This window comes from Felis catus, chromosome B4, assembly GCF_018350175.1.
Source record: "Felis catus isolate Fca126 chromosome B4, F.catus_Fca126_mat1.0, whole genome shotgun sequence".
NCBI lineage: Eukaryota > Metazoa > Chordata > Mammalia > Carnivora > Felidae > Felis > Felis catus.
In genome coordinates this window covers 107,622,502-107,638,278 of record NC_058374.1, presented here as the reverse complement: position 1 = coordinate 107,638,278, position 15,777 = coordinate 107,622,502, and the positions used below count along the sequence as shown (strand labels likewise).

Here is a 15,777-nt window from a genome sequence, read left to right as displayed (position 1 = left end):
AGGAAAAAAGAAATGGTCAACAATCAAAATTTTACTGGCATAAAACGCTACAGAGGTCAATATAAGAGCTGAAAAAGAACCTGTGAGTATGGAAATAGAGAAGTCATTGGTTATTTTTGTTATGAGCAGTTTAATTTAGTAGAGTGGTGATGATATACACCTAGTAGGCTTAGGATTTAATGAGAGACAAGGACATAAATACAGCAAAAATAACTACTCTTTAATAAGCCTGACTCTGGTAGCTAGAGCTAAAGAGAAGCTAAATTGAGATATATGATCAAAGCTGATCTCATGATTTTTCTTGTGTTTTGTTTCTAAGATGGGAGAAAATTGAACATGTGTATAAACAGTAAGAAAGAAAGAAGTTGATAAGGGTGTTTTGGGGTGTTTCAGCATATGGGGTAAAACTAACAAAGCAGGGGTAAATTGGAAAATGACAGATATGGAGCAGAGCAGGGAAAGCTAACCTTTAGTAGAAGAAACCTTTCCTACTGAGAATGGAGCAAAGGCAAGAAAAAACAGCAGGGTGAATATAAAGGTAGATGCAAACTGATACAGGATTAGAAAATAAAGTTTGCCATTGATGCAAAAATGCTATGTGATTACTTGCCAATAATGAGGAGGGAGAAGTTGGGTAGAACTCTTAAAGAAAGATATTTACAATAGTTGTTAAGTGGAATGCAAGAGGAACTAACAAAGGACACAGAAAAGAACTACTGAAAGAAAATAAATTTCATATTTAGAATCCATCATAATAAAATGATGGAACGGTCATTGGAAAAGTGTTAAGCCTCAAGGCATAACAAAGCATCCATTTAGGAATTCATTAAAATAGTCTAAACTATAATTTTATGATAAAGCACAAATTACTTTTAGAAACTAAGTTAGAATCTTTGAGGGTGGGCCCCAAGTGTTAGATCTCTCTGGGTCATCTAAGCATATAGCTGAATGCTTTGCCAATGAGGTAGTCAATGTATTTTTGCTTTAAAACAATTAAAAGTGTCAATTTATTTGAAGAGAATTTAAAAGTCAGATGTCTTCTAAATCTGAAAACACCACTAAGAATCAATAACAATGATGCATTTAAGCACAAGACAGCAAACACTACTCCAATAATCTTAATTATATTAAAGCGTTTCCTGGAATTAAAAAAAAAAAAAGCTTCTGACTTTCAGAAATGACTGATTAAAATGGTCTGTGGGAAGGAAAACATAATGAAAGGAAAGTTAAGGATGCACAGTTCACTATTAGAAAAAGCCACAACCAAACTGGCTCTGTAATATAATTGTTTTTAATTTATTTTCTATAAAATCAGGAAATGCAATGTACTCAACATGGAGGGCTAGAATACCCTGAACTGCATAAGTGACCATATGCCAATGCTCTCTACACAGAACAGTCAAAACTATTAAGTTGTGGGTAATATGTAAGTCAATTTTAGTAATGTAAGACAGGGAAGTCAGTCCTGCCTGTTACCCACACATTCTAAGCTCATGGGCATTCTGATGCCCATAAAGTCAAGTCCTAAAAATTCACCAGTTTCTCAATACACCACTACCATGACTTGAAGTTGTGGACCCCCTGGGGTAGGGTTAGGAGGAAACAAAAATAAAAACATAAAACTCCTGGGGCTCCTGGGTGGATCAGTGGGTTGAGTGTCTGACTTAGCTCAGGCCATGATCTTGCGTTTGTGAGTTTGAGCCCCACATGGTGCTCTGTGCTGACAGCTCAGAGCCTGGAGCCTGCTTCGGATTCTGTGTCTCCTTCTCTGCCCCTCCCCTGTTCGTGCTCTGTCTCTCAAAACTAAATAAACGTTAAAATTTTTTTTTTTTTAAAACAACAACATAAAACTCCTTCACACCAAAAAATCTCTGGCCCAGGAATTAGCTCAATATGGGAGCAAGGCATAGGCCATCATCTACATGGTTGAACCACTTCAACCAAATGTTTCATGTAATTGCTATATATTAGACCACACAGCAAGGATATTTCATGATCAAGTAAATTATGTTGCCTTCTTCCATGATAAGAAGGGTATGAAAAAACAACAGTTTATGTTCTAAGTATCAGCCTTTCTAGGACAATCTTTGTAACTTCATAGACCCAGGGGACCCCCAAGATCCAAAGAAGCATCTGAAATTCCAATGAATTACAGTGAAAACTAATCAAGAAGTCCATAGTAAATCCTATTACCACAGTCAATTGCTTCAACTATCAGAAGTACTTAAAACCCACAGAATAGGGTGCCTGGATGGCTCAGTCAGTTAGGGTCTGACTCCTGCTCAGGACATGATCTCACAGATTATGAGTTCGAGCCCTGCATCGAGCTCTCTACTGTCAGCACAGAGCCCGCTTCAGATCGTCTGTTCCCCTCTCTCTGTACTCCTCCCCCACTCAGGCTCTCCCCACCCCCTATCCCTCTCTCTCAAAGATAAATATTAAAAAAAAATTTTCTAATGTCATTTGGTCCAAAAAGTAAAATTCTATTAAAAAAAATACACAGAACATAGCTCAATCCATGCCATAATCCAAAACACCAGTACTATTCAGAAGTAGTTACTGATTCAAAAAATGTATGAAAAACAACAAAAATAAAAAAAAAAATCCTTACCTTGTGAATATTCTCTAATTTCTTCTTTTCAACTTCAAACTGTTTCATCCAGCAATGTCTCTTTTCCTCTTCTTCTTCAAATTGCTTTTGTTCTCTATCCCTTTGAGCTTTGAGAGTTTCTTTCTCTTGGTCTTCCAGTTCTTTCTGTTTGTCTTGCCAAGCTTCAAAAGACTGCCTACATCTTTCTTCCACTTCACAGTATCCAAAATTTATATCAGTATCATCTGCATTCATGAAGAGAAACATTATTATTATTATTATTATTATTATTATTATTATTATTAAAATAATGCCTTTCGGTGTGCCTGGGTAGCTCAGTCAGTTGATTTCAACTCCTAATTTCAACTCAGGACATGATCTCAGAGTTGTGGGATTGAGACCCACATTGGGCTCTGTGCTGGGAATGGAGCCTGCTTAAGATTCTCTCTCCTTCCCTCTTTCTGCCACTCCCAGCTCACACTCTCGTTCTCTCAAAAAAGAAAAAAAAAAATCTAACCTCTCAAAACTGATTTAATGTAAAGTATAAGGGTAATTTTGAAATGAAGAAATAATGTCAATGTATTACCAAAGTAAAAGGGACAATATGCAAAAAATACATTCTTAAATATACATAAAAATTCTATTGCAGTCATATATAAGGGAGTTCCATTTCAGTCAATTAAGAAATTACATAAGTTGCCTTAAACTATATACCACAAAACTTAATGTAAAAACATAATATGTGTATGTGTGCTGTACTTAAAAGATACTTAAGGAACATAGTTAAAGGACACTTAAAAATCCAAGGCTGAGTATATCTATTTCAGTCAGCTATATAGATGGAAAATTTTAAATATGTTTAAATCAAGTTAATTTAAGAGGTATAAAAAACTATGAAAATATGGGGTCACCATGGTGGCTTGGTCGGTTAAGCATCTGACTTCGGCTCAGATCATGATCTTGTGGCTCATGAGTTCAAGCTCTGTGTCAAGCTCTGTGCTGACAGCTCAGAGCCTGGAACCTGCTTCAGATTCTGTGTCTTCCTCTCTTTCTGCCCCTCCCGCTTGTGCTCTGTCTGTCTCTCCCTCTCACACAAATAAATAAACATTATTTTTTTAAAAAACTATGAAAATATGAAATTAAATAAGTAAAGCATAATAATTTTCAAATATCAGGATTGTATTTTTCTAAATGTCAAAAGAAAACTCTTAATCATTTTTCAGATAACTACAGTAAATCACATTAAAATTATCAAAACTATCATTCAGCATTTAGCCCACCTGACAAAACATGTTCATCTACAGGCAAATCATGAGGACCAGGCTCTGGAATAGAATCAGGACTGCTACAATGGGTTTTACTCCTCAGAAATTCTTCTTTTTCTATTTCAGATAACATCTAAGAGGTTAAAAAGAATGCCAATAATTAAAGAAAGAGTCAAGCAATCGCTTTAATAATGTATCAAGTATTTACATACACATATCTAGAACTTTATTTACTTTGAATCTCTCAAATACAACTCTATAGCGCACTAAAAATGTTTTTCCCATGCAAACAGACTATATTTTGCCCTCCTTATTTTTCAGAATTCGAAGCACTCTCTGATATTCATCCACACTATTCAGTTAAACTGCTTGAAAATCTGTGGAACGAATAAGTCGTAGGAATAAAAGGTATAGCATTAGGAATGCAGTCGACGGTATATAGCCATTTATGGTAACAGACAGTAGCTACATTTGTGGTAAGCATAGCATGATGTGTGGAGATGTTTTATTACTCTGCTGTATACCTGAAGCTAATGTAATACTGTGTGTTAACTATACTCAAATGAAAACAAAGAAATTCCTTGAAAATTATTTCCAAATGTTTCTACTAATGTTTTCCTCCTAATATATTTCTATATTTCTCAATTAGAGCGATTGCTCACATATACAAACTGCTGATATATTCAGTACATTTAAAAAACAACTATTTGCTACTTTAACCTAAATTATGAAAAAGTCGTAATATTGATGAATACTTTTCTATAATTAGACCTGCACCATATTCTAGCTGGTAAGATATAGGACATCTATTTCAATGAAGTAGCAGTATGATAATTCAAAATTAATATTTCAAGTTTGTTACCAAAAAAAGGGAGTCCAGAGACATATATATATAAGCAACTTTAAAATTACACTAAACATCATAGGGACCAGGAGTAGAGTTAGTAAAATTAGACATAGTTGGGTAAAATGAGAAGTAAAAGAGTCCAAAATGCTGAACCTGTAGAAGAAACTTTCTCAAATACATTTCTAGAGGTTTTAACCAAAAATGCTAGGCTCTCCTTTCATATTATTTCTTTAAGAATGTTTTTATTTTATCTTTTTTTAACTAACATAAGATGTTCTATTTTTAAATTTTCCATAGGGTATTTAAAGTCTCTACTGTAACAGTACATTCCTAAGCAAGGTAATTAATATTATAGTCATTGTTTTCTTCCTTGGAGATTTTAGGGAAAAAATAATCACACAATATAGTTAAATTTCCAGGTACTGACGGTTCAAATCACTATTTCTAATATTTTTAAAGGTTGAAATTTGAGTTGTTGTCTATTACATGCCAGAGAAAAGCACAATGCTAAATATTATTTGCTTAAAAATAATTAAATTTTTAATTTTTAATCAGTGAACTTTAAATGAGTGAACTAGCATCCTTTATAAGAGGGAAAGGTAAATTTCTACCTGTAATATTGAGTACTTTCAGTCAAATATTGATCATATACCTTTATTAATTGTTCCGGATTTTCTTTATGTTCAGTTGATAATTCTATCTTTAAATGCATATGATTATTAGAAACCACTCCATAACTATAGTCTAGAAAAAGAAAAAAATATTATAGCTTTAAATATTAGAGAGCAAGGCAAAACACGTTAAAATCTCAAACGCTTTCGTCATTCTTTAATCTCAAATTCTATCATAGTATATTCTTTTTATTTGTTTTGGGAGAGAGACAGAGAGAGAGTATATGCACATGCGCATGAGTGTGGGAGAGGCAGGGTGAGGGGGAGAGAAAGAATCCCAAGCAGGCTCCATGCTGTCAATGCAGAGCCTGACACAGGGCTTGATCTTAAGAACCATGAGATCATGACCTGAGCAGAAAACAAGACTTAGATGCTTAACCGACGGAGTCATCCAGGAACCTCTATCAGTGACTCGATGATGAGTCACACAAAACAATAGGAAAATAATGAAAAATAAAGAACAGAGGAAATCTGTAATCTTTGTCCTAAAAATAAAAGTAATAAATTTATAAAGCACTCTTTTGATCACCTTTCATATTTTATACTGAAGTTTATTTTCCATGTACACAGAATAATGCTGTTTTATACTGCAATGATGCCCTAATTAGAAATCAACAAAAGTTCAATTCTACCTGCCAAAAACTAGCAATATAAGCTTGCACAAGATATTAAAAATACTTTAATAAAATTACTAATTTAAAAGATTATAATTACTAATGTGAATGAAGTGAGCTTTCATTCCTGGTTTTATGTGTTTTTTGTTGAATTTTATTGTCCTGTTACCATTTGTGTAGATGTAGTTTGTTTGTTGTTTTTTTTTTTTGTCCTTATTCAGCTAATGTGTTCTATCCTGGGAACCTCTCCTACTAGTGAACTATTTTTTACAGATGACTGTTCTGCTGGTTAACTACCTCTTCACACCAGTTTTGTCCGATAGCATATATTGTCTTCAACACCTACTCACAGCCTTACCAGCATGATTTCCTATGTGAGAGGTTGAAAGCAAAAATAACATTCTACAGATTTCTTTGAAGCCAGGTTTCAGAGGGTGATTTAGATTCTGTGATATATTTAAGTCTTTATTTTCCTAAAAATATTACATGTGAAGACTAAAGACTTCAGCTAACTGCATTCCTATTAAGATCTAACTGTAAATGCATACAGAAATCTAAGCAAGAACTGCCTATTTAAGCTCAGTCAACCCACAGAACCATAAAAGATAATAACATATTGTTATTTTAAACCACTCAGTTTGTTTTGCAGCAATAAGTAACCAAAACATCTACTCTATGCATAAAAACAAACACACAAATACCCCAAAAACGTTTCTGCTTAAAGGAGCTAAAGTAGCTTCTGTCTACAAATGAGAGCCCTAAACAAAATATCTACATTCAAAAATGAAATTAGCCTCTGGCTTCTTTTGTATGTGTGTCGTGCTTGTACAGATTTATATTTGAAATATGTAGCTTTTTATAAATGAAATATAATCTTCAGATTTGTTTATCCTTGTGGATTGTAAGAAATCAGTTGTAAAATCATACTGATTTCTTTTTTTCTTTTTTAAAATTATACTAATTTCTTTAATTTTTTTTTAATGTTTATTTATTTTTGAGAGAGAGAGACACACAGAGCGCAACAGGGGAGGAGCAGGGAGAGGGAGTCACAGTATCTGAAGCCGGCTCAAGGGTCTGATCTGTCAGCACACAGCCCAATGTGGGGCTCGAACTCACAAGTCTTGAGATCATGACCTGAGCTGAAGTCAGACACTTAACCGACTGAGCCACCCAGGTGCCCCAAAAATCATACTAATTTCTAATGACATTTGAGAAGGAAACCTTTTCCACCTTATTGTCAGGTTATCAATTTAATCATGTTTTCCACCCTTTTCAAACAATTTTGATAATTTGAATTTTCTTGAAAAATTATTCTATTCTTTGATACTATCAAACTTATTTCATTAGAATGATACATAATATCTCATCATTTTCTAAACCACTGCTACAACTGTAATTATATAACCTTTTATGTAACTAATTTTCTATGATTGTGTTTCCTTCTATTTTTTCTTAATTAGGCTATATAATTGCTAATATATTTATAATATACTTACTTTCATTATATTTACTTCAGGAAATATAAATATAAAAAAACATTAAAATTCCCTATAACTCAACTAAAGATAGTCACTGCCAAAATTTGAAGCATCTACATATAGTAAGTATTTATATATGCACACAGGTTCTCAGGACAAAAATCTTGGGAGTCAATTTCCTCTCTTCCTTTCATTCCAATCCACCAATAAAACATCCATTTGGTTCTTTTTACCTTAAAAATGGTTTCTTAAATATGGCTATTTTTTATCATTTCTACTCAAATCACTCTCATTTCTAACCAGACTATTACAACAGTTTTGTAGTAGACTTTTGCTACCTCAAGTCATCTTTTCTACATAATCACCAGAATGATTGTCTCAAAATGTGTCAGATACTGTCACTCTTTACTCAAAAACCTTAGCATACAGAGAGTAGAATCCAAAGTCCAGACCATGATTTATAAGAGCCCTCTATGATCTGACACGTATATGATCTGTGCTTTGGCCTTTACACATCCTTCTTTCTGGAACACTGTCTCTCTAGATATCCACGTAGCTCACCTTCTCATTCACTGAGATGTCCATGTGGCTTACCTTTCAGTCATTGCTTAAATATTACTTTCTCAGAGAGGCCTTCCCTGACTTACCCTACCTAAAACGGCAACCTCCAATCTCTATCCCCTATCTTAAACTTTTTCCTTCATAGAAGTTATCATGATTAAAATATTACATATTTATTTATTTATAGTCTATCTCCCTACACTGGAACATTAGAATAGGAAAGCAGGACCTTTGTCTATTTTGTTCTGTGTTATAGTCTTAGTAGCTAAAACAGATCATTTTACACAGCAATATTTGTTGAATGAATATCTATGAATATCCATATTGTAACTTACACTAATATTTGCATAAATAACACTGACTTTTATAATAAACACTACATCATGAATATTTTTATGCTATTAAATATCATCTAAGCCATCTTTTTTAATGGGTGTAGTTGCACACACTAAGATCCTATTAAACACTTAGGCTGTTGCCATTTTTCATTATAAACTAAACCTTGATTAATTCTAATTAAATCTTTAATCATTCTATTGTTCTTAGAATAATTTCAAGAAGTAAATTTGCTCAGCTGAATCAAATAAAACTTGTTAGCCTTCTGATATAAATTGTTTTTCTCCAAAAAGATGTATAAACTGATACTTCTAAAATATTCCTGCAACCAATTTTCTTTTCTTTAATGCAAAGTACAGATGATCCTTGATCAACATGGGGATTACAAGTGACAACCCCCATGTAGTAAAAAATCTGCATATAGCTTTTGATCCCCCAAAACATAACTACCAATAGCCTACTGTAGACCAGAAAGCTTACCAATAACATAAAGTCTATTAACATATATTTTATATACTATGTGTATAATGTACTGTATTCTTACAACAAAGTAAGCTAGAGAAATTAAAATGTTATTAAGAAAATCATAAGGAAAAGAAAATCCATTTTATAATACTGTAAAAAAATCTGTGCATAAATGACCCATGTAATTTGAACCAGCATTGTTCAAGAACCAACCGTCACAGAGTCAGTTTAGCTTCAGTCTTTGGCTCAGGTCATGATCTCGAGGTTCATGGGTTTGAGTCCCACATCAGACTCTGTACTGAGAGCATGGAGCCTGGAGCTTGCTTCAGATTCTGTGTCCCTGTCTCTCAGCCCCTCTCCCGCTCGTGTTCTGTCTCTCTCTCAAAAAAATAAACAAACATTAAAAAATTTTTTAAAAAAGAAACAGCTGTAATACAATCTCTGGTTTTAATTAAGACTGGTAAAAGAAACTGTTGGTGGCTACTATTTATTAGACATATAAGGAAAGTAATACAGGAAATAAATTAATGGAGTAAATAAAAATCTCGTATATTATATACTAGAGACAAATGCACATACATGTGTATAACAACAGATAAGAACTTGAAACAATATAATTTTCTAAATTATAAATCACTCCTGCTTACAGAAAACTTATCTGCCAAGCAGTTAAAAACTGTACTTACTTAAAACCTCTGTATCTTCCAAGTCCTGAAGAATGAGCTCTTCAACAGTTTTACTCTTATTCTTTATGATGTCAATACAGTGAAGAACTGACTCAGGTAACTCATCCACATCCTCAAATTTAAAAAACATGAAATCAATGGTTAAATTGTTTATTAAACCTATGTATCAAATATTTGATAAAAGTTTTGATACACCAAAAATTTGAGCAAAATATGTGAATAAGTTCAAACAAGTATATCGGTTAAAATTTGCTCTTCATTTTCAAGTGGTTATGAAGCACATCCATGATTCTGTTGGATTTCACATTTAAATGAAAAATTTCAGAATTGTTTGTCTCATTTGAATATCATTACTATTATCATTATAATGTAAAAATATTAACTTTCCAAAAGTAGTATATAGGTTATTTCAATCCTAATGGAAAATCAAAGTAGAACTGCTTTTTGAAATTTAACAAATGAGTTGTTTTTGTTTTTGTTTTTAGAAAAAGCTTAGTGGAGATTTCAAAGAGCAAAACAACTAAAGCAATTTTACCTATTTGATACTTAAAAAACTACAATAGGCCAAAACTAACAGAATAACGGAAAAGAATAATCTTACATAGAGCTAAACATATACAAAAGATAGGACAAATCAATTGAGAGGTCCCTTGGTGGCTCAGTCAGTTAAACATTCGACTCTTGATTTCAGCTCAAGTCATGATGTCATGGTTCATGAGTTCGAGCCCTGCATAGGGCTCTGTGCTGACAGCATGGAGCCTGCTTAAGATTCATTCTCATTTTCTCTCTCTGTCTCTCTGTCTCTCTGTCTCTCTGTCTCTCCTTCTCCCTCCCTTTCTGCCCCTCCCCTGCTCACATTCCTTCTCTCTCTCTCTCTCTCTCTCTCAAAATAAATAAATAAACTTAAAAAAAAAAAAAGCAGTTCAGGGGCACCTGGGTGGCTCATTCAGTTGAGCAACCGACTTTGGCTCAGGTCATGATCTCAGGGCTCCAGAGTTTCAAGCCCCACGTCAGGCTCTGCGCTGAAAGCTCAGAGCCTGGAGCCTGCTTCATATTCTGGGTCTCCCTCTTTCTGCCCCTCTCTTGCTCATGCTGTCTCTCTCTGTCTCTCAAAAATAAATAAACATTAAAAAATTTAATTATAAAAAAAGGCAGATCAATTGAGAAGAGGTAAATTATTCATCAAGTGATATTAATAATATTAACTAAATACATACAGGAAAATTTCTAGCTAGATCTACATTTTATAACATAATTGAAAATAAATTCCCATTAGTTTAAGGATTTTGATGTAAAAGAATTAATCTGTGAATAAATTTTCTAAGCATATAAACACTGGGGAAAATGCACAAATGAAAAGAAGATATATTTGATTTCCAAAAAAATAACTATTTCTATAGATCTAAAGAGTTTACATAAATTTTGTTTTTCATGTATATCTAATAACATTAAGACACTCATGAGGAAGTAAAAAAAAGCAGGATATAAATAATTACATGTATAATATAATCCCAATTTTGCAAAAAAACCCCACACATATGCATATGAAATTATATGTGATTTCTATTTTCATTTTTATATTAAAATATCTAACAATACACATTGTTTAAAAGGGATCATAAGTTAAAAAATTATATAACTACGTAAAACACACTGAGAAAAGTAATATTTCTCCTGAAAAGTTTACTCCAGTTAAAAGGCTCCTAAAAGTCCAGTATTTAACACTTACTGTATCACTATCAACACTCTGGGTTTCTGATTTTGAATCACTATCATCATCATCTTTTTCCAATGAAGAAATGCTGATTTTATCCAATTCAGCTTCTATTTCTTCTTCGAGCTTTGCTTCATCATCATTGTTGTTTTCCATCATCTTTCATAATAAAACACAAAACCATTTAAGGAGAATTGAGAGGTGCCTGGGTGGCTCAGTCAGTTAAGGGTCTGACTATTTCTGCTTAGGTCATGATCCCAGGGTTGTGGGATCGAGCCCTGCATTGGGCTTCTTGATGACAGCATGAAGCCTGCTTGGGATTCTCTCTCTCCCTCTCTCTCTGTCTCTCTGTCTCTCAAAATAAATAAATAATTTAAAAAAATAAAGAGAATTGAAGTAGCTAAAATGAGTAAAAACTATGGGTTGTTTAATGTGTCATACCAATGTTCTGTGTAAACATGTTTTCATCTAGGAAACTTTTATCATATCTTATTATGGTAGTACCATATATTAGAAAACATTGTTTTATCTCTCCGTTAATTCATTATTTTTTAATGTGTGACTACAAAATGATCAACTCTAATACTAATCTCTTAATTCTGTAAGGGAAAAGTCACATGGAATGGACTGTCTTAGCTTCCTGAACCAAGAAACATCACAGTAAAATTCATCCTCATGGGTATAATTAAGGGAAAAATACCTCTGAACAGCTTGAATATTCGAAGATTCGAATACTCAAAAGAGAACAACTCAAGTCTATACATGGGGCAATATATGGTTATTTTCTACTCATTAACTCATAGTTGTCAATTTTACTATAGATAGTCATCTGTTTTTAACAACAACAACATGTTATAATAATGGATAATATACAGATATCCATAATGGATAATGGATGTTATAATAATGGACAATATATGGATATCCATATGGATATATGGATAGTATATAAGATTAATACTTATTTTATTTAAATCTTTAATGATTATAATGGCTATGGATCAAGCAATACATTACAGTATATCTTCACATAATCATCACATCATCAACCAGCATTAGCTTCCATGTATTGAGTATCTGTGACAAGCCAGGCACTAGAAGACACTTGTGTGATTAACAGTTATCAGAGTAAATTAACAGGGTTAAGGTCATTATAGTCATTGTATTAATAATAAAACCAAGGTTTGAAGAATTTACTTAACTGTGCATAGTCATTATGCTAATAAGCAATGGAAACAGGACCCTAATTGAGAGATACAAAGCCAGGACTCTTCCCGCTACAACATGTCCTACAAACTTAGTCAAGCTCTTCATCTGCGCAGCAATCTTTCTTAACATCTCTTAATCCAACAGTCTTCAAATTTCAGATTATATGCCACAAAAACAGACACTCAAATCAATGGAACACAATAGAGAACCCAAAAATGGACCCACAAACATATGACCAACTAATCTTTGACAAAGCAGGAAAGAATATCCAATGGAATAAAGACAGTCTCTTCAGCAAGTGGTGCTGGGAAAACTGTACAACAACATGCAGAAGAATGAACCTGGACCACTTTCTTACACCAGACACAAATTTCAGATGATAATTCGTGAATCCAGATATTAATTCAGTGGCTCTTGATCATAAAGTTTTAGTGATGGAATAGGATAGGAAAAAATAGGGTAGGTCATAAAAGAAACTATAAGTTAACTATATATGTTAAAGATAAAAATAGTTTTTAAAACTTTTGTTTCACTTGTAAATGGGTATATATGTATGCATGTGTACATGAGCTGCAGTGTAGTTGTGTATTTGTTTTACTGTGGGTCTTGGTTTAAGAAAAGAAAGTTTGAAAAATTCTGTACTAGTATTTTGTTTTCCAGACTATTCCAAACTTTAATTATTTCCTCAGGTCCCTGGCCTTTCCAGTGATGTGTTCTTGACTCTTCTTCCTTTCTTCCTTCTTTCCTTCCTTCTTTCCTTCCTTCCTTCCCTCCTCTTTTCCTTCTTTTACTCATCTCAAAATCAAGTTTTTGGGAGCCAACATCACTACTAGGGATAGAAATACATTGATTAAATAAGACAGTATCCTGTGTTCATAGTTTATGATCTAGTTAACAAAGAAAATGAAACATCCTCATTTTCCTATTTCTTTTCCTGAAATCTTTTCATATTCATCTTACTTGGAGAGGAACCCCTTCCTAATAAAGTATAATCTTGTACCTATGCTTTGAATCTGACAATTTCTCACATATTGAACTGTGTTCCATCCACTATTTTTTCTGTTTATTGCCTCGCCATACATTTTTATTCCACTTGCCTCTCTTCTACACATAAACACAATCAGTTCACTCCCATCCAAAAATCAAACTAACAACCTGTGCCTGCCTGTCCTATAGCTATACATATTACATACCTTTCTTTCACATACAAATGATTTAATTGGACTGATCTTCACTTATTGCCTATACTATTGGGCATTTATTCCAGAGAAATAAAAATTTATTTTCACACACTAAAACTTGTACATGAGTGTTCACGACGGTTTTATTCATAATAGCCTCAAACTGGAAACAAGCAAAATGTCCCTCAGTAGATGAATGGTTAAACCAATTCTAGCACATCCATACCATGCAATACTACTCAGAAATAAAAGGAATAGATTTTACTACACGTCACCATATTGATAAATCTCCTTGAATTTCTAGGGAACTATGTTGAGCAAAAGCCCAAACCAAAAGGTAACATACTATATGATTCCACTTATGTAACATTTTGAAATGACAAAATTTTATAAGTGGAGGAAAGATTAGTGATTCCCAGGAGTAAGGGGTGGATGGAGTTGGAGGAAGGTGGCTATGGTCATGAAAGGGCAACATGAAAGATCCTTGTAGCATTGGAGCTGCTCAGTATCTTGATTGTAGTAATAGATAAGTGAGTATATTCAGATGATAAAAATTATATATCATACACACAAATGAGTACAAGGAAAACTGAGGAAAACCGAGTAAGATTAGCAGACTGTGTCAATATTAATATTCTGATATCAGACTATCATTACAAAATGTTACTACTGGGGACATCTGCGTGCCTCAATCAGTTAAATGTCTAACTCTTTATTTCAGCTCAGGTCATGATCTCATGTTCCCTGAGTTTGAGCCCCGTGTCAGGCTCTGCTGACAGCACAGAGCCTGCTTGGGATTCTCTCTCTCCCTCTCTCTCTGCCCTTCCCTTGCTTGTGCACATGTTCGTTCTCTGTCTTTCTCTCTCTCTCTTTCAAAATAAAGAAACGTTTTAAAAAAAAGTAAAATTTATTTAAAAAATGTTACCATGAGGAGACACTGGACAGTGTGTACAAGGGATATTTCTGCATTATTTCTTAAAACTAGGTGTTAATCTACAATTATCTCAATAAAACATGTAATTAAAAACTCCTAAATACTCACTAAGAAAACAGTTAAATAGATTATGATGGATTCATAGAATGGAATACTATACAAGTCCTTTTAAAAATATATATATTTACTATGCTCCTGTGGAAAGGTAACAAGGAAGAAATAATTGAAAAGAGGCACATGGCCAAAAAATATGTAAAGTAATATCTCTTTTGTGTAACTATACACACATTCACACATTTTTTTTAAACACATAAACTTTCTAGAAGAATTTGAGGAACTTTCAATTTGCATTTCATACCTTTATGTTGAGTGATTTTTAAAATCATGAGTAGGTACTCCTTTTGTAATTCTAAAAGCTCATTTTAATATACTCAATTTTACCCATAATCTCCCTCCTCCGAAGGAAAACAAAACAAAAAACAGAACCAGTGTAAAATGCTATCTTGTTATCAAACTCACTTAAAGTGCAATTCAAAATATTTGTTAGATGTAAAATTAGATTTTTTTAAAAAAAAACATAGTTATAAAGCAGAATGCACAGGTACACAAAACTTTATGTAGAAAGAAAAGAAATAGAATAGGGTAAAGGTAAGAGACTTTTCCATTATATGTCCCTCTCTGCTCATCTCCTGGACGTTTAGATCGGCCTGCCCCCAATTACATATCCAAGCACATACGTGATTTTAAATTGTCTAGTAGCAACTTTTTAAAAAGTAAAGAGAAACAGGTGAAATTCGTTTTAATAACATTTTATTTAACCCAATATATCTAAAATATTATTTCAACATGTAGCCAGTACAAAAATTATTAATTATTAAGATCAATGTAAAAAGTTTATATTTTTGTTTTGTATGCTAATTCTTCAAAATGTGCTGTGTGTTTTACACCTACAGTCCATCTCAATTTAATTCAAGACCTTTCAAGCCCACAGCGGCCACCTGGTGGTGACAGGATGGGACAGTGCAGCCTTAGATGTATCCCACTGTAAATGGGCTACAGTAAACTACTTAAAGCTGCCAAAGATGGGAAATCTTAAAGAACTCCACTTTCAACTATTGTTCTTCAACTATAAAGATAAGGGAGGGGAATCTACTTTAAAAGGCAACTACAAATTATGAAGGAAAACAGGAAAGGAAAGGAAAGGAAAGGAAAGGAAAGGAAAGGAA

At 33.2% G+C, this 15,777-nt stretch overlaps 1 protein-coding gene across 13 annotated transcripts in view; it reads right to left on the bottom strand.

Moving 5' to 3' along the window:
• Positions 1-15,777, bottom strand: part of LRRIQ1 (leucine rich repeats and IQ motif containing 1) — a 232,830-nt gene that overhangs the window by 216,610 nt on the left and 443 nt on the right. For all 13 annotated transcript variants that reach the window (XM_019835297.3, XM_019835298.3, XM_019835299.3 and 10 more), the window contains exons 2-6: positions 11,243-11,386; positions 9,514-9,625; positions 5,355-5,446; positions 3,871-3,988; positions 2,612-2,835 (exon numbers count right to left, since the gene is read on the bottom strand). In XM_019835297.3, the coding sequence (XP_019690856.2) occupies positions 2,612-2,835; positions 3,871-3,988; positions 5,355-5,446; positions 9,514-9,625; positions 11,243-11,386 (690 nt within the window). The remainder of the gene's footprint in view (positions 1-2,611; positions 2,836-3,870; positions 3,989-5,354; positions 5,447-9,513; positions 9,626-11,242; positions 11,387-15,777) is intronic.